We start from the raw sequence: 25,199 nt of genomic DNA on the forward strand, positions 1-25,199 counted from the left end.
AGTCAGTGGAGCGTGCAGCTCTTGATATCAGGTTTGTGATTTGGGGCCCCACCTTCAGTGTAGAGATTATTTAAAAATAGAATCTTAAAAAAAATGAGTTTCTTGTAGGCAGCATATAAATGGCTCTTGCTGTTTTTATTCATTATGTCATGCGGCATCTTTTGATTGGAGTGTGTAGTCCATTTACATTCAAAGTAATTATTGATAGATATGTATTTCTTGTCATTTTATTACTTGTTTTGTGTTGTTTCTGAAAATTTTCTCTGATCGTTTCTTGTCTTACTCTCTTTCATGGTTTGTTGGTTTCCTTTAGTGATATATTTTGATTTCTTTCTCTTCATTCTTTGTATATTTATTAGTATTCTATTTGTGGTTACCATTAGATTTATACATAACATCTTATGCATATCATGGTCTGTATTGTATTAAGTTGATGGTCATTTAAGTTTAAACCCATTCTTCACTTCCATCCCTCCCCATGTTTTAGGTATATGATGTTTTACATCCTTTTATTTTGTGAATTCCTTGACTGTTTTTTTTACAGATATATTCATTTTTTATTGCTTTTGTGTTTGCTACCCCCATACTGTCATTTTTGGTCTTTCCTTTCCACTCAGAGTCCTCTAATATTTCTTACAGGGCTGGTTTACTAGTCATGAACTCCTTTAGTTTTTGTCTGGAAAGGTCTTTATCTATTCTTCCATTCTGAATGATAGCCTTGATGGACAGAGTATTCTTGGCTGCAGGTTTTTCCCATTTAGCACTTTGAATATATCATGTCACTCCTTTCTAGCTCGGAAAGTTTCTGCTAAAAAATCTGTTGATCAACTTATGGGGTTTCCTTTGTATGTAACCATCTTCTTTTGTCTTGCTGTTTTTTAATGTTTATTTATTTATTTTTGAGAGAGAGAGAGAGAGAGAGAGAGAGAGAACATGAGCAGGGGAAAGGCAGAGAAAGCAGAAAGAGAATCCCAAGCAGGCTCTGCATATCAGCACAGAGCCCAATGCAGGGCTCGAACCCACAAACCATGAGATCAGGACACGAGTCAAAATCAAGAGTGGGACGCTTAACCAAATGACCCACCCAGGCACCCCTTGTCTTGATGCTTTTAATATTTTTTCCTTATCACTATATTTTGCCATTTTAACTACAATATGTCTTGGAATGGGTCTGCTTTTGTTAATTTTGTTGGAGGTTCTCTGTGTTTCCTAGATCTGGCTATCTGTTTCCTTCTCCAGATTAGGTAAGTTTTCAGCTATTATGTCTTCAAATACATTCTCTGCCTGCTTTTCTCTCTTCTTCTTCTGGGACTCTATAATACGATTGTTACTATGTTTGATGGAGTCACTGAGTTCCTTAAGTCTACTCTCACTTTGCAGAATTCTTTTTTCTCTCTTTTGTTCAGTTTGATTACTTTCTATTACTCTGTCATCTAGTAATTAATTCATTCCTCTGCTTCTTCCAGCCTGCTGTTCATTTCGAGTGTATTTCGCACTTTGTTTACTGAGCCCATTATCTCTGCTGTTATTCCTTATCTCTGTGTTGATGGTCCCAATGATGTTCTCTACTCTTTTCTCAAATCCAGTGAGTATCCTTATGATCGGTGCTTTAAATTCTTAATCAGGCATGTTATTTATATCTGTTTCGCTTAGATCTCCAGCCATGGCCTTGTCTTATTCTTTCATTTGGGACAAATTATGTCTTCTCATTTTGTCCAAGTCTCTGTGCCTGTTTCTGTGCATTAGGAAAGTCAGCTAATGTCTCCTGTTCTTGAAGGTAAAGGCTTTATGAAGAAAAGCCTATAGTATCCTACTGTGTAGTATCCCCATTTCCCCAGGACCTGCTGCTCCCAGGAATATCTCCAATGTATGCTGCGTGTGCTCTGCTGTTTTTCCTGGCTGCTTTATCTTTCAGTCCAGTCATCTACAGATGCTCTCTTTGCCTGTTATGAGCAGTGTTTGGTCCCTGAATGTGGTGCACTTAAACTAGGTGTGCTCTGGTCTGCTTGTGAAATGAAACCTGGTGCTGCCAGCACTAAGGCCTCATAAAATTCTCAGTTCGAGAGACATGGTGTGGGCAGGGGTTCGAGCCAGTCTTCTGGGGAAGGGGGCCTGCTGCACTGGGACTGAGGCAAGCATAACCAGGAGGTGTGGTTCCACCAAAATGCAGAGTGGTGGGGCTTGATGTAAGCAAGTTAGGTGGCAAGTATCAGCACTGCACTAGTTCCTACTGGCGGCCCTGTGTTTATGCTGAAGGATGAGGAAGGGAATGGCACCTGCCAATTCCTTTGTTCCTGGAGGGGTCCCTCTGTGAATGCTGCCACTCCGGAACATGCTATGAGATGAGCAACTAACTTCTCCACTGTGTGTCCCGGGTGCTCTTCAGATCACTGTTTCCCTGCCATATGTCTGCATGATGTTTGCTTGCCTTCTCTCCAAACACAGCCCCAATGTCCTCCAGGCTATTCCAGAGCCAAGCACAGTGACCTTTAAAACTCCAAACTTTAATTAAGCCCCACTGGATACAAGTACTCAAAAATTGAGGCTCTCTCGCTTTCCAAGCCCTTTGCTATAGGGATTTGTTTTCCCCATGTGCTCCCCTGTGTGCTAGTTTGTGTCTTGTTCTTTTCCATGACTGCAGCTCCCTCTCCCCAACAGCGGTCATGATCTGTTTCTTTCCCAAACCATGTCTCCACACTTCCTACCTTCTTCAATATGGCCCCTTCTCTAACTTTAGTTGTAGAGTGTGTTCTGCCAGTCTTCATAGAGATTTCTGAGCTATTTAAGATGATCTGATAGTTATTTAGCTGTATTCATGGGACAAGGCAAGTGAGAATCCTCCTACTCTGCTGCTACCTTCTGTCTTCAGTACCTGTGTGCCCTTCAAATGTCCCCATCCTTATTGAAACATTCCCTTATTTTCTGGAACAATGTGTTCCATGCTCATCTTGTTATTTTCCCTACTCCAGCCTGCAAATCGGTCACTTCTCCTAGGCACCCCAGTTCCACTTATCAGAAAACTGTAGTTAGAAACCAAGATCTGAATGCCAGGTGTGCCTCTGCCACTGGGGTGTCACTGCTCATAAGCCCTCTTGGCACACACAGCTAGGGAAATGTGTGCACATGCACTAACCCACTGCACACACCAAAGTTAATTTTTGCATTAATCTATCTATATATAAAATTAAAACCATTAGATATTGCCAATTCCAATCCAACACCACAGGGTGCCTTCTAGCATTCCCCCTTTATTATTTCCATCTTCTTTGACAGTGAGCTCTCATCTACAATAGATATATTTGTTCAATCCCAGCACTCACTGCTAACCTATACCTCACGCAAGAAATAGTCTTACCAATTACAGTACTGATGTGCAGTTCTTTTTGGTTTACAGTGTCCAGTCAAAGCAATGTTTCTCCAAGTTAGTTAGGTTAGTTCTTTCCATTCCCATCAGTATGGCCTCAAACTGTGCTAGCCATGATGAGAAGAAACAAGTGCCATGATGACCAAAGTAATGAATGGTTCCTTCAGGTTACACAGTGCATGTCTTCCCTTGACAAAGTAATGATCAAATGGAACAGTACTGAGGCCAAGGAGAAAAGACTGTTCTAAAAAATGAATGCTCCCAGGTTTAAGTGACCCATATTTATATCAAGTACGAAGCAAATACTTTGGAAAAGCTTCACAGTCAACATCTCTACAAACCGATTCTTTCATCTTTCAAGCAGTAAGAAATTAGAAGCAAGCCGGGTAGCAATTACAGTGAGTTTCTTTTTTAAAAAAGACTCTAATAGTCTTAGTTCAAATCTGTTCCTAAAAAGATCATGTCAGCAATTCTTACATTTTAAATATTACATTGCTTGTACACAAAGAAAACACGAGTATTTTAAACTACTGTAAAAGCAAAAAAAAAAAAAAAAGGGCAGTAAAACTGAAACAATTTTAACTTGTTTTCTATAATCTGAAGAGAATCAGACCCTATATAATAGCAATAATAAAAAAGCATACTCACCATCCGCTGAAAATTTGTCGATAGCTTGGGTCAAAGTGAGGAAGTTGCCTGTGGATTTTGACATCTGAAATAAAAGTCAATGACCAGGCATTATTAAGCATATAAGTAAAATAAACCAAATCAGCCAAATCAAAATACATGGGTTAGCCACAATCAGATAAACACAGACAAAAAATATTACAAAGAGGGAATGGAAAAGACACCTTGCACTAATTTTCCAGACATAGAAACTAAAGTCCGGTTACTAAGTGACTTCATTTCAGCTGGTTATAAAGAAGAGCTTTACAGCAATTAGACTCCTTCAGAAATGAAAGGACTAGTGTATGAGGTCGGAGTTAGGCTTTTAGGGAACTTCCTGTCAACAGCGTCACAATAATTGTTTGTTCAAGCTGTGCTCTACCTGAGGGCACCACATCAAAGGAGGCACTGTGCACAGCCTATCAATCTTTACTATTTAAGAATGTTATAGGGGCGCCTGGGTGGCGCAGTCGGTTGGGCGTCCGACTTCAGCCAGGTCACGATCTCGCACTCCGTGAGTTCGAGCCCCGCTTCAGGCTCTGGGCTGACGGCTCAGAGCCTGGAGCCTGTTTCCGATTCTGTGTCTCCCTCTCTCTCTGCCCCTCCCCCGTTCATGCTCTGTCTCTCTCTGTCCCACAAATAAATAAATGTTAAAAAAAAAAAAAAAAAAAAAAAGAATGTTATATCTTTATCATAACTTTCTGATACCAAACAGAGGTGATTATCCAGTTTTATGCTACATGGCAATAAAGTATCTAGTTCTAAGAAATTCAGTACAGTGTAGAGCACAACAATGTTGAGACCAAAGAGAATGTCTTGATATACCACAATTTACATTCATATACATATATACACATATATACATACATATAAATATATGACATACATAGTGTCACTTTGACTTACAAAGTAAAAATGAATTTAAGAATCAAAAGTCCTTGTTGATCTAACAAACTCTATAAATAGCCCATGCTTTTTTTTTTTTTTTTTTAGTAGGCTCCACATCCAATATGAGGATTGAATTCATAACCCTGAGATTAAGGGTCACATGCTTTACCAACTAAGCCAGCCAGGCGCATCCAATAGCCCATGTTTCTAATCAAAGAGCTGTTTTTCGGTCTAATATAGAGATTATTTTAAATGAACTTTTTTATTCCCTTTCAATATTAGAACACTGGTTAAATGATGTTTCATTTTGCAATTCAGACCATCTATTATTTGTTTAAATGTATGTCTATTCTCATTATGACAGACATTTATAGCAAAGAATACTGTTTTACCATTAATATTCCAACAGGAGCAGCAAAATTCACTAACTGTAACAAATCCAACTTGCTACAATTGTCATTATTAAGAAATAACATAGTAACTTAATTTCAGGTTTGGTTGAGGAGGGGTACCCCTTTCTAATGTGCACAAAAGCATCACAAGAGCAAACAAGGGCTTGGTTATGAGGTTTGCATAACCTCCTGTTGAAGATATTGATTAATGAGACATAAAGTCTTACATAGCCTATTAAAAATCATATATACTAAGAGTTTTAACAATACTGGAAGCAGTACTAGTATAAACAGAAATATTACATTGCCTAGGAAGAAACATTACATAACTGTTAAGAATCCTAGCAATTCCAAAATTCTATTATTATAATTCAGTGGCTGGTCATAGTATAAAACAAATCCCACCAAATGATCTTCTCAACTTAATGAGAAAGATATTCTAGGGTCACAATGCTAGGATCTTTATGTTTCTTATCTATCTCTCTCTCCTCTAGTCACAATTTGTGTTACCTTCTGTCATTCTAACCACAAATGTTAAAATAAGTAAGTTTTGGGGCACCTGAGTGGCTCAGTCGGTTGAGTACCCAACTCTTGATTTTGGGTCAGGTCATGATCCCAGTTGGGTCATGGGATGCAGCCCCACATCAGGTACCATGCTGAGCGTGGAGCCTGCTTAAGGGTTTAAGATTCTCTCTCTCTCTCCCTCCCTCTGCCTCTCTTCCCTGCTCACGTTCTCTCTCCTTCTCTCTAACATATCGTAATGTAACATAACAAAACATAACATAACAAATTTTCCCACTCCCTTCCCTCAGTTAATACTATTCACTCTAGTCCCTAATTTATGCTGGAAGTCCTATATATTTTAAATGGAAGACTAACTCTCTGATTTTTATACTCTTTATTTCTTTAAGAAATACAACTTCCTGTATCTGAAAAGTTTTCTGCAGAATTTTAAACTTTCGAGAGGCCAAAAGCCTTACTTACTTTCTCAGAGTTGAGGAGGAGATGTCCATTTGCTCTCACAGCTGCAGGCCATTTGTCACTTTACAGGTAAATGTTCAAAGACAGAAAATACAACATAAACATTCTAGTTTAAGCTTAAAAAGTTGAGGTAAATGCTAAAAGATCTGTAAAAATTTGCAAAGACAAATGTACAAGGATATTTACTGAGTGCTGTTCATAACGAAAAAAATAAAACAGGTAAAGTGTGCGTTAAGTGAAGGACTGGTTACATAAACTATGATGCAGGCATACACTGAAATACTATGTAGTAACTATTTTAAAAATACAGGGGCGCCTGGGTGACTCAGTCGGTTAGACGTCCGACTTCAGCCCAGGTCTCGATCTCGCGGTCCGTGAGTTCGAGCCCCGCGTCGGGCTCTGGGCTGATGGCTCAGAGCCTGGAGCCTGCTTCTGATTCTGTGTCTCCCTCTCTCTCTGCCCCTGCCCCGTTCATGCTCTGTCTCTGTCTCAAAAATGAATAAACGTTAAAAAAAAAAAATTAAAAAAAAAAATACAGGCAGGGCTAGAAGTGTGGCTATAAAAAGATCTCAGAGGGACGCCTGGGTGGCTCAGTCGGTTAAACATCCAACTTCAGCTCAGGTCACGATCTCGTGGTCCGTGAGTTTGAGCCCCGTGTCAGGCTCTGGGCTGATGGCTCAGAATCGGAGTCTGCTTCCGATTCTGTGTCTCCCTCTCTCTCTGCCTCTCCCCCGTTCATGCTCTGTCTCTCTCTCTATCTCAAAAATAAGTAAACGTTAAATAAATAAATAAATAAATAAATAAATAAATAAATAAGAAGATCTTAGAAATATACTACTAGGAGGGAAAAAAACTGTACCATGGCATCTTGGTATAAATTAAAAAATAAGTAAGGAGAGACATCTGATACTGGTTTACCTATAAATATTTTATCCAGAAGAAATCACAAGAAAGCAGCAGCCAGGATGGCCTATGGGAAGTAGAGTGATGAGGGGACAAGGGTAAAAGTTCGCTTTTTACTTTTAGGAACCGCTGGGTTTTGTTTTTCAACGTTCATATTAGTTTTGACAGAATGGAGCAGGGGAGGGGCAGAGAGAGAGAGGGGGACAGCGGATCCAAAGTGGGCTCTGTGTTGACAGCAGAGAGCCCAATGTGGGTCTTAAATTCACGAACCCTGAGACATGACCTGAGCCAAAGTCAGACGCTTAACCAAATGAGCCACCCAGGCGCCTCGCTTGGATGTTTGAACTATGTACGTATCATTCACTCATTCTAGCACTGAGATGATATGGGGATAGTGGTTGAGAGCAAGAGTTCTGGAGCCAAAATGCTAGGGTTTGCATCCTCGTTCTGCCATTGCTAACTCTGGGTGAATTATTTGAGCTCTCTATACCTCAGTCTTGTTCCTTGCCTGGAAAACAAGGATATTGCAGACCTTCCTCAAAAAGTTGTAGTGAAGGGGTGCCTGGGTGGCTCAGTCAGTTAAGCGTCCGACTTCAACTCAGGTCACGATCTCACGGTCCATGAGTTCGAGCCCCGCGTCAGGCTCTGGGCTGATGGCTCAGAGCCTGGAGCCTGCTTCGGATTCTGTGTCTCCCTCTCTCTCTCTGCCCCTCCCCCATTCATGCTCTGTCTCTCTCTGTCTCAAAAATAAATAAACGTTAAAAAAATTAAAAAAAAAAAGTTGTAGTGAAAATTAAGTGAGTTACTAGAAGTGATTAGAAGAGTGCCTGGTGTTACCTATGTTATTACTTATAAGCACCTGATATTACTTACCTGTAATCTTTAAAACCTAATACATGTCAAAAACTTGATGCAAAGGGATTAAGACTTCGCTATATTACCAACAAATACTCCTGAGATACCTAATTTCTCCAAAACTACATTTTAAACAAAATAATTGGATAACAAGAGCCACATCAGATTTATTTTATTCTTCTACTTCCAATTTCCCTTTTATTCTTGAGAAAAGGAAATGCAATCTCATCCTAAATACATGAAATCACATGAGATAGTTTTGGTTATAGGAAATAAAATCTGAACAGAGGGAGGGGTTGTTTCTTCAGCCATTGAGACTGGAAGGAGAGGCAGAGAGACATGTCTGGGTCAAGAGAAAGATGATAGAAGGATTATTTTTGAGCACAGGATATTAAAAATGCCTCTTAGGGGCACCTGGGTGGCTAAGCCAGTTAAACACCCGACTTTTGATTTTGGCTCAAGTTAGGATCTCACCTTTTGTGAGATCGAGCCCTGCACTGGGCTCTGCACTGACAGCACAGAGTCTGCTTGAGCTTCCCTCTCTCTCTCTCCCTCTCTCTCTCTCTCTCTCTCTCATGTGCTCTCTCTGCCCTCCCCTACTCGCATACGCACGCTTGTTGTCTCTCTCAAAACAAACAAATAAACTTTTTAAAAAATGCCTCTTAGATTCAGACTCTAGTCAGAATACCGCTACCAAACAATACTATAACCTTAGGGATCTCAGCTCTAAAGGGATGTTTCCTTCCAATTCTAAAGTTCTAAGCTCTGTCTTAAATCACCTCTATTCCTCCGCCTATGAGGTCAAATGAGTCACAAAACAGGTCAAGTGAAGTACTCAAAGGCTGTCCGGGTACCTGAAATGTGACATGTTTCGTGAGCCTAAGGGATGCACTTTGTGAGCCTAAAGTAAGTAGGAGGATTTCCGAATGTACTAGATAGGAGAAGGTGTGCTTTATGCTTCAGTATGCATTTAATAGAAGAAAAAGAAAGTAACTGGCAAATCTATACCTTGCACGATAACTTCTTAAATACTTGAAGCCACAAGGCATAAGTTTAGTCTGCATCCTTTTTAGCACTCACCTTTGTTCTGGCCACATAGCCACATGATTATAAAGGTAATATGAAAGATGATTTGGAACAAGATCCTTGCCAGAGACTCGGAGATCCACAGGATACCAGAACTCAAATTCCTGCTTTAATTGATCTAACTTTTCCTTTGGGATCTGAGTCTTAGGAAATGGAGCCTCCTTGAAGAAAACATAATCCCAAACCTCCTTGGTCATCTGTTGTGGTCTGTAATTAAAATAAAAACAAACAAACAAACAAAAAAACCACCATCAAAAATATATATTTTTCCATGAAAGAATCAGTATTTTCATCTAACCATGAAGTAGATATTTCTGTCTTAATGTAGTTACCATAACAAATGACAATAGATTCCCCTAAGAATAAAGAACAGTAACAATAATAGAGGGACGATTTATTACTTTTTCTCAGTTCAACAGCAAAAAAGCAACAACATCATTAGCAAAATTCTGCTAAATGAATTCTTATGAAAACTAAATATTAAAAAAAAAAAAAAAAAAAAAGGAACTTTTGTGGCTCCTGGGTGGCTCAGTCAGTTGAGCATCCGACTCTTGGTTTCAGCTCAGGTCATGATCTCACAGTTCGTGAGATGGTGCCCCAGGTCAGGCTCCATGATGACAGCACAGAGTCTGCTTGGGATTCTCTGTCTCCCTCTCTACCTTTTTCCCGCTTGCAGTGTCTCTGTCTCTCTCAAAATAAATAAACTTAAAAAATAAAAAAATAACTCAGTCAGTTAAGCATGTGACTTCAGCTCAGGTCATAATCTCATGGTTCATGAGTTCAAGCCCCACATTAGGCCCTGTGCTGACAATGCAGAGCCTGCTTAGAATATTTTCTCTCTTCCTCTCTCTCTCTCTCTCTCTCTCTGCCCCTGTCCCATTCACATACTCTCTGTCTCAAAATTAAATAAATAAATAAATAAATAAATATTAAAAAATAAAGGGATGCCTGGGTGACTCAGTCAGTTAAGCGTCCGACTTTGGCTCAGGTCATTATCTCATGGTTTGTGGGTTCGAGCCCTGCGTTGGGCTCTGTGCTGACAGCTCAGACCCTGCAGCCTGCTTCAGATTCTGTGTCTCCCTCTCTGTCCCTCCCAGTCTCAAGCTCTGTCTCTCTCTCTCTCTCTCTCAAAAATAAACATTATAGGGGCGCCTGGGTGGCTCAGTCGGTTTAGCGTCCGACTTCAGCTCAGGTCACGATCTCACGGTTCGTGAGTTCGAGCCCCGCGTCGGGCTCTGGGCTGATGGCTCAGAGCCTGGAGCCTGCTTCCGATTCTGTGTCTCCCTCTCTCTCTGCCCCTCCCCCGTTCACGCTCTGTCTCTCTCTGTCTCAAAAATAAATGAACATTAAAAAAAAAAAAAAAATTAAAAAAAAAAATAAACATTATAAAAAGTTTTAAAAAATAAATAAAATAATAAAATAATTTTAAAAAAGGAACTTTCAATGTGTAAATCAAAAGATCACACCTCCTGCTAATAAACTACATTTCTTTGCCGCATCCATTCACCAACCTGATGCCCAGTGGAGACTCTGCCTGTCCTCGCAAGTTACCCCCCTGCAGCAGGTGTGCCACTGTGTAAAATGCCATGTAAATAGTGGAATCAGACAGCGATTCAATCAGCCACTGCTCATCCCATGGCAGACGAGTACCTGCAAGATAAAAAGAAGAAAATTAATTCATGAGGAACTTAAAAGAGATACTTCATCTGGAGAATCCATATCTTCAAGGTCTATAGCATTTACAAAGCTACTTATTTAAGAAGGTCTTAAATTTGCTTAAATAATTAACAAAATGAACTAGTAAATATAAAGCAAAATGGGGGCACTGGGGTGGCTCAGTCAGTTGAGTGTCCGACTCTTGATCTCGCCTCCGGTCGTGATCTCACAGGTCGTGAGATAGAACCTCGCATCCGGCTCCACGCTGACCGTGCAGAGCCTGCTTGGGATTCTCTCCCTCCCTCCCTCTCTGCCCGCCTCCTCCCTGCTTGAAAATAAATAAATAAACATTTTTTAAAAAGGCAAAATGGTTGAAGCACTACAAAGTTTCTTTAAAAAAAATCCATAAAGCTATGTGGGTTTGAGAGGTCATACTCTACCAGCAGGTAGATAGACGGTAGGGCAACACACCCCAGTTTCCCTCACCCTCAAACCAAAACTTCTCAATTCAGAAAAATACTAGGAGAGACAGAGAAAAAGTAAAAGGGTTAATGTGCCAGGTAACTGGCCAAGTCATTCAAACAGAAGAATCTGAAACATGCTTACCTAAACCGTAAGTTCTCGAGCAAGCATGCTCTTGTAGCCAACCTAGGGTAGCTTCAAAATTCCTCCTGGTCTCCTCACAGAATCTGGAGAGAGTAAAAGATACAGTGTCTCTCTTCATCCTCACTGTCTTCCATGTTTCTGATCTCCTTTCCCTTCCCTCATCACTTTTTTCCCTTCTTACGTTTCCAGGTTCTTCAAGCACTGGGATGTCTGTTGTTTCCAGTTCTCTTCTCCATAATCCAAGTACCTGGTAGTGGACAGATTGATTAAAAAAAAACATAAAATTCAAAAGGATAAGTAAAATGACTGAAGGAAATGTCTTGCTGTACAAGAGACTAACCACTGGTCACACAAGGCCACGACACATTCATCTGAAGACCTGGACATAACTTGTTTTTCTGGTTCCATGTAAATAAAGGCATCTCCCTACATGAAAGCAAATAAAAATATATCAGATATAATGTCAAGTCAATCTCTATTCCTCAGGGACAATAAAAAAACAACTTTAAAAAAAAATGTTACACCACCAATAACAAAAACCCCACATCTTCAGTATGTCTTCCCAGTATAAGTTATCTGCCATTCTCTTTTTTTTTAATTTTTTTTAATCTTTATTTATTTTTGAGAAAGAGACAGAGTGCAAGCAGGGGAGGAACAGAGGGAGACGGAGACACAGAATCCAAAGCAGGCTCCAGGCTCCAAGCTGTCAGCACAGAGACTGACGCGGGGCTCGAACTCACAAGCCATGAGATCACGACCCGTGAGATCATGACCTGAGCTGAAGTCAGCCACTTAACCAACTGAGCCACCCAGGCGGCCCTGCCATTCTTTCTATACATCATTTGCTTTTGAAAAGGTGTGTATCTCTGTCAAATGGATCATCTTTCCTAGGTATAGATTATTCCTTTTCAGTGGAACATGAATGATGTTCAATACTTTCTAATTCTATGGTTTGAAGGTTAGATTGCCTATGGAAGCCCTTTACCCTTATTATTTTTGTTTTAAGTTTATTTACTTATTTTGAGAGAGAGAGAGAGAGAGAGAGAGCAAGGAGGGGATGGGCAGAGAGAAAGGGAGAGAGAGAATACCAAGCAGGCTCCGAACTATAAGCATGGAGCCTGACTCGGGACTTGAACTCTTAAACCAAGAGATCATGACCTGCGCTGAAATCAAGAGTCTAATGCTTAACTAACCGAGCCACCCAGGCATCCCTATCCTTGTTATATTAAGAATATAAAGAGGGGGAGATGTGAGCGTTGTCAGCACAGACCCTGCTTGGGATTCTCTCTCTCTCCTCTCTCTGCCTCTCTCCCCACTCATGCTCGATCTCTCTCTCTAAAAAATAAAAAAAAGAATATAAAGAAAATATGAAGTTAAACGCATAGAACCACTGCTTTTAAAAAACTAGATGCACAAAAACTAAACATGAAAAACATTGTTGCTAAAGATTTATAGTGTCATGAAAAACGTCCACTAGAAAACTAACCGTGAATGTAACTGTTTACCAAATATAAATACCTCTTAATGTATTATGGTCCCACACTTGTCAGGCTATTTTTTAAGATAAAATTCAACATAATTATTCATAAAATGATTCATTGTTCTTTGTTTTTAATGCAATTCTTCATACTGAACTTAAATAGCTAGGACTTTGGTATAAAGAAGGGAAATTAAAAACAGACATCGAACTCTGCTGAAAAGAGGACTAACTGAAGTTTCTAAAGAAGAGGTCAGAACCCCAGATACCCTAATCCCATCCTATGCAGACAGGCAAATGCCCCTCCCTATGCCAGGAGAACAATGAAGGTTTATGCTCTGGAGAGGATACAAAAGTCACTCAACCAAAGACAGAGTTAAGGATATGGGTATCACAGTGGGAAGAGACAGATTCAGTGGAGAGTCAGCACAATGGGTTTTGGTATTCCCCCTAGCAATTTTTTCAGCTCCCAGTTAGCTTAGACTTCTCAAGCTAGAAAGTGGAAGAATCTTCTAGGAGGAAGCTAATAAATCCAAGAAGCTCTAACTAATTGACATCAGGGCTAATATAAAGGCTTCCCCAAGACCCAAAAAGCTCTTCTAGATCTCCCCCAATGAAGCCCTACTCACATCCAAAAAGGTTCCAATCATCCTTCTGTACCTACTCTTAAATATCAACAATCTTCCTCAGAGAAATAAAAGATTAGGATTTCACATTCATGAAACAATAGCATCCTATAAAAAAGGCCCTGTGTTGATGGAAAAAAGACAGTCTCTTTAACAAATGGTGCTGGGAGAACTGGACAGCAACATGCAGAAGATTGATACTAGACCACTTTCTCACACCATTCACAAAAATAAACTCAAAATGGATAAAGGACCTAAATGTGAGACAGGAAACCATCAAAACCCTAGAGGAGAAAGCAGGAAAAGACCTCTCTGACCTCAGCTGTAGCAATGTCTTACTTGACACATCCCCAATGGCAAGGGAATTAAAAGCAAAAATGAACTACTGGGACCTTATGAAGATCAAAAACTTCTGCACAGCAAAGGAAACAACCAACAAAACTAAAAGGCAACCAACGGAATGGGAAAAGATATTTGCAAATGACATATCGGACAAAGGGCTAGTATCCAAAATCTATAAAGAGGTCACCAAACTCCACACCCGAAAAACAAATAACCCAGTGAAGAAATGGGCAGAAAACATGAACAGACACTTCTTTAAAGAAGACATCCGGATGGCCAACAGGCACATGAAAAGATGCTCAATGTCGCTCCTCATCAGGGAAATACAAATCAAAACCACACTCAGATATCACCTCACACCAGTCAGAGTGGCCAAAATGAACAAATCAGGAGACTATAGATGCTGGAGAGGATGTGGAGAAACAGGAACCCTCTTGCACTGTTGGTGGGAATGCAAATTGGTGCAGCCGCTCTGGAAAACAGTGTGGAGGTTCCTCAAAAAATTAAAAATAGACCTACCCTATGACCCAGCAATAGCACTACTAGGTATTTACCCAAGGGATACAGCAGTACTGATGCACAGGGGCACTTGTACCCCAATGTTTATAGCAGCACTCTCAACAATAGCCAAATTGTGGAAAGAGCCTAAATGTCCATCAACTGATGAATGGATAAAGAAATTGTGGTTTATATATACAATGGAGTACTACATGGCAATGAGAAAGAATGAAATATGGCCCTTTGTAGCAACGTGGATGGAACTGGAGAGTGTGATGCTAAGTGAAATAAGCCATACAGAGAAAGACAGATACCATATGGTTTCACTCATATGTGGATCCTGAGAAACTTAACAGAAACCCATGGAGGAGGGGAAGGGGGAAAAAAAAAAAGAGGTTAGAGTGGGAGAGAGCCAAAGCATAGGAGACTCTTAAAAACTAAGAACAAACTGAGGGTTGATAGGGGGTGGGAAGGGGGGAGGGTGGGTGATGAGTATTGAGGAGGGCACCTTTTGGGATGAGCACTGGGTGTTGTATGGAAACCAATTTGACAATAAACTTCATATATTGAAAAAAAAAAAAAAAAAGGTCCTGCGTTGGTAACGATGAAGCTGGATAATAAGTATAAAGGAATTCAACACACTACTCTCCACTTTTTTAATTTGAAATTTTCCATACCAAAAATAATTTTTTTACACATACACACAAATAGCAGATATAAAAAATGCACAATAAACAAACAAAATCTCAGGAAGAAAAAGTTGAGGGACTCTCCCAGAAAGAAAAAGACTTCCAGAGTCTAAGAGAACCCATAATTGAATAAGAATTCAGGAAGCAACAAATAAGGAAAGGAAGAGATGAAACAACCAAAGAAAAAGTCAAGAAATTTTCCCAAAATTAAAGCACCTAAGTCTTCAGGCTGAAGGAGCCCACTAAGCACTCAGAAAAATGAATGAAAATTGACCTACACCACAGTAAATCACGAAATTTCGTAACATCAGGAAGAAAGACAAGATTCTATACAAAGAGAAGGAGAGGGGGAAAAACAGGGCATTTATAAAAAAAATGAGTTATTACCAAAATGGTTTCAGACTTCACAACAGCATTCTGAACCAGAGCACCATGGGTAATGTCCATGAAATTCTAAGGCAAAACTACTTTCAGTCTAGAATTCTGTCCCCAGGCAACCAAGTACGAAGATAGACAAGATATTTCACACATGGAAGCTTACAAAAATTTACCTTCCAGGTACCATTTTTTAGGAAAGCTACTAGAGTAAGAGCTTAACCCAAATGAGAGAGGGAATAATTAAGCAGCGGCCATGGGATCAAGGAAACAAGAGATCCAACTCAAGAGAAGCAAAGAAAATTCTTAGTAATGGAAGAAGATCCCAGATATTTGTGCACTAGGACAGTAAGTAACCAGTCCAGACTAAAACAGGCCAGAAGGCGGGGGAAGAGCTTTCTCCAAGAAGGAACCAACAGCATACTGACGTGTTAAAGTAGTGAAAGAAGAAATAAAGAGTTGGGACAGAGTTTGGGAATACAGCATTGTATTTAAAGTAAGGAATTTAAAAAAGGAATTAAAAAACAAGAAGGACAATTATTAACACCAGGGAAAAACAAAAGCTGGGGAAGAAAAGTTCTCATTGTACATCAGTGATGTCTCAAAAATGTATACAATGGGGGCACCTGGTGGCTCACTTGGCTTTGGTTCAGGTCGTGATCTCATGGTTTGTGAGCTTGAGCCCCATATCGGACTCTGTACTGACGGTGCAAAGCCTGCCTGGGATTCTCTCTGTCTGCCCCTCTCCCACTTGCGCTCGCTCTCTCTCTCTCTCTCTCAAAAATAAATTAAAAGACTTAAAAAAAAAAGAGATTAGCAAATTGAACATGGAAATCCCACATTAACATATGAAAAGAAATGTTTTTTTTAATGTACACAATTACTGCTTTCATATAAGTTATAATGTACCTATACTAAAAAGATGGGAGGTAGAGAAGGGCACACAAATGTGGTGAGGTCAGAAAGACACAAGGTAGAAAAAAGAGTTAAATCTTGATTTTCCAAGGTAGAAAGTCAATGGCTAATGTCTAAAACTGAAAATCAAAATTTAAAAATTACTCTATGAGCATTTACATTAGAGATCTGAGAGATGGAGGTTAATATTAAAAGAAATAACCAAAATAGCTGAAAGTAATCCTGTCCAAGGAAGAGAAACTGAAGAGAATGTGGGAAGGATGGAGAGGAAACTGCTGGTTTTTTATTTTAGTAAGCTTTACACACCACAGTCTCTCTGTATTAAAGCCATATATAACTGTCAGAAATCAAAATTTAGTTTAGGGGCACTCTTGATCTCAGATCAGGTCTTGATCTCAAGGCTGTGACTTTAAACCCCGCTTTGGGCTCTGGGCTGCGCATGAAGCCTACTTTAAAAAAAAAAAAAAAAAAAAAGGATGCTTGGGTAGCTCATTCCGTTAGGTGTCTGACTTCGGCTCACGTCATGATCTCACGGTTTGTGGGTCTGAGTCCCGCATCGGGCTCTGTGCTGAATGCTTGCTCAGAGCCTGGAGCCTGCTTCAGACTCTCTGTCTCCTTCTCTCTCTGCCCCTCCTCAGCTCATGTTCTGTCTCACTCTGTCTCTCAAAAATAAATAAATGGAAAGAAAGAAAGAAAGAAAGAAAGAAAGAAAGAGAAAGAAAGAAAGAAATTTTAAAAAAGGGTTTTCTCCTAAAACAGCCTTCAGAGGATGGCCTATCACATACAGTGTCAATCATCTTTTTCTGAATAGTCTTCTTTACATCTTGGACCTTCTGTCCTTTAAATCCATCCACCAACATTACCTAAAAGGATGAGAAGTGGGGGGACAAAACACAGACAAAACAATTAAAATTTGCCTCGCGTTCCCTCCAAATTTTTCCCTAACTAAATTTACTTCCATCCACAACTAAGATATTTTTAGTGTGAAATCTATCACATGTGTAATCTTAAGTTTTTATTTTGCCAGAGCTTGGGTGATTAATATATACAACACACTTGGTTTTTCTTTTGCCATGACTAGAATAGCTATCACGAACAAGATGAGGAAGGATCCCTCATTACCTTCCCACTTCTCAGATTTCCATGGGGAGAGAATTTCAATAGGCTCACTCAGTTCATTCCTGAAGGAAGGCTTTGGGAAAATGAACGGAGCTCACACAGCTCAGCCCCAGTTAGACTTCTGTTTCCAATTCTGCCTGTTGCCAGCAAGCATTTTTCTTAGCTTGGCCATGTGATAAACCTGGCCCTTATAGGAAGGCTGGTTTTTCAACTCTGCCTTTAATGTAGTGAGGAAATTTAATCCTAGGGCTAGGTATTAGCTTGCCCATTGTTGTCACAGATCCACACAGTCCCCTTCCAGCTCATATTTTGACCTCCAGCTATGTGACTCCTGTTTCTCTCTGAAATAGTTTCTATCTTAAATGGAAAAGAAAGATGTTTTCTGACCTTCCAATCCTCTAACATGCTGAAGTGCTTTATATCAATTTAATTGACCACTATAAAATTATACTCATAGATCACGTTAGTAAAGTGGTTAAGAGCACAAACCCTGGAGCCAAGCTCCCCAGGTAGACCAGTTCTGCCACTGGCTATATATCTGCTGATCTTGGGTAAATTACTTAATGTCTCAGTGCCTCAATTTCCTCATCTGTAAAACAGGAATGATAGTGCCTACTTCACGAGGTTATTTTGAGATTTAAATAAGTTAACATTTAAGTGCTATCTGTATAAGTGGTAGCTTTTGTTACCACCCAAAATGTGTAAGTCACTTAAAAAAAAGACACATAACCAATTGTTGGTTATCCAGAACAATGAAAGTGAAGGTAAAAATAAAGAATTCCCATTTATAGCCTTAAAAATCTTCATTTTAACCTCAAGTCACTAGCAACTTGGCTTGATTTTTACTTTCTCTAGCCTAATCCTCTTTCCATGGAAATGTGTAAGCCACATTAACACATGCACAATTAAGGAGAAAAGAGAGGTTCCAAACATGTCTGTTGCACTCCCCTGGCATTTAGTGGACATTAGCAACTAAATGAGAAAAACTGCTTATTTAAAATATGAACTCCTCAATTAAAAGAGCAAAAGGGACCAGGTATTGTCCATGCAATAAACCTATGAAATTGACTCCATAATAACATGAACTAACTTTAAATAATCTTCTCAAGAAACTCATTTCTTAGACATTCCTAAAAGACACAAATATATAATTTCTATAAGTGCCATTGAACAAAAAATAAATAAATTTGGAAACAGAAGAACACAATCTCATATTATCTCTCAAATCAGTATGTAGGTGAAACTATATTGAATCTTTCTATTTTCTTCTAAATCATTGAAAAATATACAGAGCAAAACTAAAAAATTATAACTTACACCATCATAAAACCCTTTTAGATATAACTTCTCCTTAGCTTCTGCAAGTTTTTCTCGGTCATTCTGGCTTTGAACTTTCAACTCATCACAAATGGTTACAGCGGAAAGATTTCCAAAACCTGGGATTTCAATGATTGGCACCTGTAAAGAACAGCAATTTCAGGACCTTATTCACACTGAATGATCATAAAAACGCCCTATGGTGCATAATTCATTTTCCTCTACTGTCCAATGAAGTCATTTCAGATTTTATACATCATTACAAGAGCACCACACATTAGGTAATCACTGTGACTAACATCCAGATGTGAATTTGTCTTCTTACTCTCCTCCACAGGAACTACCCAAATTCTCTGCACCAACCCCTAAATTGTCCCTCCCTCACTATATAACACACCTTCTCCAGCTCATAACCCTGTACTGGCATATAATTCTAAAACTAGCAAAACGATATAAAAAACTAAATCTAAGGATGGTCTTACTTCTGGCTTATAAAAAGTCTTCTAGATTCTTCATGAAAGTTATTTGCTAGTAACTAAATTTTTTTTTTCTTCACCAGGCACTAATATGAAAACATAAACATTCATGGCTAACATGGCAAAATTTTGTCTTTAGAAGCTTGGAAATTGGCCCTACTAGCAAAATAAGCTACTATAAAACTGGTGATGCTAAAAACATTGTTTGTTTCAGAACTGCAGGTGCCAGGTGCTAAGAAAATACTTACTCTTGGTCTTTCTCTCACTCTTAAGTGCCACAACAGATAGCAAATTAAAGTAAATAAACTCTAAGCAAACTCCCTCTTATTTTTATATCCACTAATTATTTAATTTTGTTACAAGGAAAATGCTAGCTCTTTTTTTCAATGACAAAGAGATGTGTATGAATATTCTGAGTCCTCAGTGTACTCACCGGCTCAAATGGCAAGACCATGTCATCTCTAATTCCATACTTTGCTCGTAAGGCCTACAAAAAATTTTACAAATTAACACTAATGATCAACACTTCATTGGCATAATCATTGAGAGAACAAACTCCAAAACTTTTTAAAAAATATTTGTTCTCCTAAATAAACAAATAGAAATTAAAATATAAACTATTTGTTCTCCCTTTCGTATGGAAATTTTTTAATTTTACCAAATATCTCAAGAAGAGATCTATGTCACTAAAAAACTCAAGAGTTTAAATTACAGTGAATTGCTTAAATGATGAAATAGTAAGCCAAATGGGGCGCTTGGGTGGCTCAGTCAGTTAAGCGTCCAACTTTGGCTCAGGTCATGATCTCATGGTCTGTGAGCTCAAGCCCCGCGTAGGGCTCTGTGCTGCCTGACAGAACAGACTGACAATCTGTGCTTCAGATTCTGTGTGTCCCTCTCTCTCTGCCCTTCCCCCACTCATGCTCTGTCTCTCTCTCAGAAAAAAATAAAATAAAAACATTTTAAAAAATTAAAAAGAAATAGCAAGCCAAAAGCAAAAATTCACACACACACACACACACACACACCACTGAAAATGAGGTTCATATTCTAGGTTGCAATGAAAATGTGAATATGAATATTACAACTTTTTCTAAAGTTTTATGGAATCCAGCAAAACATTAAAAAAGAAAAATCACATGATCCTATTAAGAGATGCAAGAAAAGCATTTGAAAAAAATCCAACACCCATTCCTGATAAGGAATCCTAGTAAACTGGAATAGATGCAGACCTTCTAAAACTTGATAGACTATCTACAAAAAACCCATAGCTAATATCACACTTAAGGATGAGAAATTCAAAGTATTCCCACTAAGATCAGGTATGAAGCAAGGATGTTCCTCTCATCACTTCCTTTCAATATCGTTCTGAATGCCCTTGCTAATGCAATAAGGGAAGAAAATAAAATAAAAGGTATACAGATTGGGAAGGAAGGCATAAAACTGTCTTTGTTCATAGATGGAATGATCATCTGCGTAGGAAAATCCAAAAGAATGAAGGGAAAAAAACTCCTGGAACTAACAGGCAATTGTAGCAAAGTTGCAGGATACAAGGTTAATATACCAAAGTTCATTGCATTCCAGGGGTACCTCAGATGACTGAGTCAATTAAAACCAACTCTCGATTTGAGCTCAGTTCATGGTCTCGAAGTCTGTGAGCCTGAGCCCCACATCAAGCTCTGCACTGACAGCACAGAGCCTGCTTAGGATTCTCTTTCGGTCCCTTGCTCTCTCTGCCCCCCCCCCCCCCCCCTCTCTCTCTCTCTCTCTCTCTCTCTCTCTCCCTCCCTCCCTCTCGCTCAAAATAAGTAAATAAACTTAAAAAAAAAAAAAGTTAATTGCACTCCAATATACTAAAAATGAACAAGTGGAATTCAAAACTAAAAACACAGTACCACTGATATTAGCGTCCCCTCCAAAATCAAATACTTAGGTACAAAAGTAGCAAAACAGGGGCGCCTGGGTGGCTCGGTCGGTTAAGCGTCCGACTTCGGCTCAGGTCATGATCTCACAGTCTGTGGGTTCGAGCCCCGCGTCGGGCTCTGTGCTGACAGCTCAGAGCCTGGAGCCTGTTTCAGATTCTGTGTCTCCCTCTCTCTGTGACCCTCCCCCGTTCACGCTCTGTCTCTCTCTGTCTCAAAAATAAATAAACGTTAAAAAAAAAAAAGTAGCAAAACATACATAAGATCTACGTGAGAAAAACTACAAACTCTATGAAGAGAATCAAAGAACTAAATAAATGGAGAGATACTTCATGTTCATGGACTGAAAGATTCAGTATTGCCAAGATGTCAATTCTTACCAATTCCAATTTAACCTACAGATTCAGCGCAATCTCAATGAAAATCCCAACAAGTTATTTTATGAATATCAACAAATTGATCGCAAAGCTTTATACAGAAGCAAGAGATCCAGAATAGTGAACTCAGTACTAAAAAAAAAAAAAAATCGGAGGACAGACACTATCTGACTTCAAGACTTACTATAAAGTTACAGTAATCAAGACAGTGTAGTGCTGGAAAGAAGAGACAAATAGTTCAGTGCACCAAAATAGTGAGCGCATAAAGAGAGTCAACTGATCTCTGACAAAGGAGCAAAGGCAATACAATAACTCAAAGATAGTCTTTTCAACAAATGTTACTGGAATAACTAGACACCCAGGTGCAAAAAAAAAAAAAAAAAAAAAAAAAAATGAATCTAGACATAGCGCTTACACTGTCATAAAAATTAACTCAAAATGGATCACAGACCTAGATGTAAAACATAAAATTATAAAATTCCTAGAAGCTAACGTAGGTGAAAACTTAAATGACCATGGGTATGGTGGTGCCTTTTTTAGATACAACATCAAAGACCTAATCCATGAAAGAAATAACAATCAAACTTCATTAAAGTTAAAAGCTGCTCTGCAAAAGACAGTACCAAGAATTAAGAGACATTGGGCACCGAGGTGGCTCAGTCAGTTAAGCATCCGACTCTTGATTTCAGCTCAGGTCATGATCTCATGGTTTGTGAGATCAAGCCCACATGGGGCTCTGCACTGACAGCACGGTCACAGGGGAAAGAGATGAACAAAAAGAGCACACAGGACTTTTAGGGCAGCGAAAATACTCTATATGATATAATAATGATGAATCTATGTCATTATACAGTTGTCCAAACCCAAATATACACCACCAAGAGTGAACCCTAAGGTAAACTATGGACTTTGGGGAATTATAATGCATCAACGTAGGTTGATCCGTGGTAAGAAATGCACCACTCTGGTGGGGGATGTTGATAATGGCAGAGGCTGTGCATGTGTGGGAACAAGGGGAATCTCTCTACCTTCTTCTCCAATTTATTGTAAACCTAAACTCTAGAAGTCTTAAAAATTCTGTGAAATATTATGTTTCAAATATATACACATATAGAAACAAGGTAGAGATAACAGTTCCAAGATATGATAGCTTTTTCATTTCATAGTTGGTTCAACGGTACATAATGAGATGATAAAGAATTAATAACAACATGAAACTCAGATACTCACTTGCTTTTTCTTCAAATCTCTGAGGGCAGCAAAATCATCAGGGGAGTCAGAAGGAACACTTGTGACCACACCAGTGCCTTATACAAGAAAGTATGGAATTAATTAATACAACCAGAATGCAATCACCAAAGTATTTCTAGAAAGAAAGAAAGAAACTCTTTACCTTTATCCTCCTTAATGGTGAGCATTGGAAGAACATAGATCACCTTATAAGATGTTAAAGGTGCAAAAAGCGACACACCAAGCATCTCCTGTGAAACAAAAAGATCAGCATAAAAGGTGAAAAAACTTATTTTACTCACTCAAATTTAAAAGTGTTAATATTTTTAAGCCCTGAGAAGCTAACATTCAAAAATACATGAAGTAAAACAAACTCATTCTTTTATACACACTAGACTAAAAATAGTTGTAAATAATTATAATTCCCAAACGTGATGTCATAAGGTGGTCAGGAAATTAATACACTAATACATTGCTGGTGGCATTGTACTCCTTGAGGGAAACGATATAAGAATCATAGCGAGACACAAAAACATTCACACAACTTAGATCCAGCCAGTCCTAGGAATTTACCTCAAAAGAAAGAAACATTTTTTCTTTGAGAAGTCTACCCAATGCTGTGTTAACTACAACAGCAAAACCTGGAAACAGCTAAAATTTAAATGATAGAAAAAGCATTTAACAAAATATGAGATATAAACAAAATAAAATACTGTATATCCATTTAAAACAATGATTAGCAGGGCACCTGAGTGGCTAAGTTGGTTGAGCATCCGACTCTTGACTTCGGCTCAGGTCATGATCTCATAGTGAGTTCAAGCCCCACATAGGGCTCTGGGCTGAAAGCACAGAGCCTACTTGGGATTCTGTCTCCCTCTCTCTCTGCCCCTCGCCAACTTGCTCTCTAGCTCTCTCTCCAAATAAAAATAAATAAACTTAAAAAAAAACAAAAACAATGATTAGGAAGACAAATAGTATGAAAAACACACATCTAGTTTCTCTTAAAATCCAAAGATTCAACAATACTGAACCCATACTCTCAAAACTAAGCTAAAGACTGCACCTCTCAATTCCACACAGTTCCCACCGGCCCGCTTTATTCAAAGAGAAACTGCTTTTATGGAACTTACAGTCACGTGGGTGAAGGCTAAATATCGTAACAGTCTTAAGGGCTAAAAGCTGTTTTTTAATTTATACCACCCATTTTCCTCACTCCAAAATCTGTTCAAATTTACAGGGAAAGAAATTGCACTAGTAACAGGAAAAATCTCTGTTATTAACACTATTCCTAAAAACTTCTCAGACACAACTCCAACAGCTGATGAGAAGTGGCAGCACTGCTTGTAACAGAAAACGACAGGAATCTATTCAAATGTGCATTATAGAAAATGGTTAAATACGCTGTGGTACAGCCACAGAATGGACTACTTATGTGGCTGCAAAACATAAGACATAAGGAAGCTATGCACCCACAAGGCAAATACCAAGACATAGCTAAGGAAAAGAAAAAAGAAGAAAGCAAGATGCAGAAAAATGTGATAAAGTATACTGCCATTTGTGTTTTTTGTTTTTTGGGTTTTGGGTTTTTTTGTAGTAATCTCTACCCCCCAGTGAAGAATTCAAACTCAGGACCCTGACATTAAGAGTCACACACTCTTCTGACTAAGCCAGCCAGACGCCCCAAATTATATTGCCATCTGTATATTAAAAAGAGGAAGAGGGGCACCTGGGTAGCTCAGACAACTAAGCGTCTGACTTTGGCTCAGGTCATGATCTCACGGTTCGCGTTGGGCTCTATGCTGACAGCTCAGAGCCCGAAGCCTGCTTCGGATTCTGTGTGTCCCTCTCTCTCTACCCCTCCCCTGCTCACACTCTGTTTTGCCTCAAAAATAAATATTTTTTTTAAAAATCTAAAATAAACATTAAAAAAATTTGAAAATGTGATTTATCAAGATTCCTAAGATTAGCATTTATGAAAGGGTTTAATAAAATATACTCTGAAATTTTGGTAAGTAAATAAAGTGTAAGAATAAAAGCTATATAATCGTCCAGATTTAGTTACCATCAACCAAGATTCTTCAGAAAAACAAACAGCTGCAATTCTATACCAGAAACACAGGTAATCATATTCCACTGCAACCATTAAATCTCTTGGGGAGAACTGTCTATTTTTCAAGCAGATACTTACTGAACTGAAACATAAGAGTCAAAAATGCTATAGTGATATAGTCATACAAGGAATACTCCACAGCAATAAAAAAAGAACAAATCTACTACACACAACATGCATGAATTTCACAGACTTAATGTTGAGCAAAAGAAGCCAGACACAAAAGAGTACAGATTATATAATTCAATCACGTAAAGTTCAAGAACAGCAACTAATCTTTGATGACTAAAAGCAGAGTGGTGGTTACCTTTGTGGAAGAGGGGTGGGTACTG

The 25,199-nt window shown here is 38.9% G+C and overlaps 1 protein-coding gene across 2 annotated transcripts in view; it reads right to left on the reverse strand.

The window, feature by feature from the left end:
• The window catches only part of LARS1 (leucyl-tRNA synthetase 1), a 77,483-nt gene that overhangs the window by 26,962 nt on the left and 25,322 nt on the right, over positions 1-25,199 (reverse strand). For both annotated transcript variants that reach the window (XM_049648528.1, XM_049648529.1), the window contains exons 11-22: positions 22,921-23,008; positions 22,758-22,834; positions 19,665-19,718; positions 18,756-18,896; positions 17,105-17,182; positions 11,738-11,823; positions 11,579-11,644; positions 11,398-11,480; positions 10,647-10,785; positions 9,130-9,342; positions 6,295-6,352; positions 4,013-4,076 (exon numbers count right to left, since the gene is read on the reverse strand). In XM_049648528.1, coding sequence (XP_049504485.1) covers positions 4,013-4,076; positions 6,295-6,352; positions 9,130-9,342; positions 10,647-10,785; positions 11,398-11,480; positions 11,579-11,644; positions 11,738-11,823; positions 17,105-17,182; positions 18,756-18,896; positions 19,665-19,718; positions 22,758-22,834; positions 22,921-23,008 — 1,147 coding nt within the window. The remainder of the gene's footprint in view (positions 1-4,012; positions 4,077-6,294; positions 6,353-9,129; positions 9,343-10,646; positions 10,786-11,397; positions 11,481-11,578; positions 11,645-11,737; positions 11,824-17,104; positions 17,183-18,755; positions 18,897-19,664; positions 19,719-22,757; positions 22,835-22,920; positions 23,009-25,199) is intronic.

This window comes from Panthera uncia, assembly GCF_023721935.1.
Source record: "Panthera uncia isolate 11264 chromosome A1 unlocalized genomic scaffold, Puncia_PCG_1.0 HiC_scaffold_17, whole genome shotgun sequence".
NCBI classification, from domain to species: Eukaryota; Metazoa; Chordata; class Mammalia; order Carnivora; family Felidae; genus Panthera; species Panthera uncia.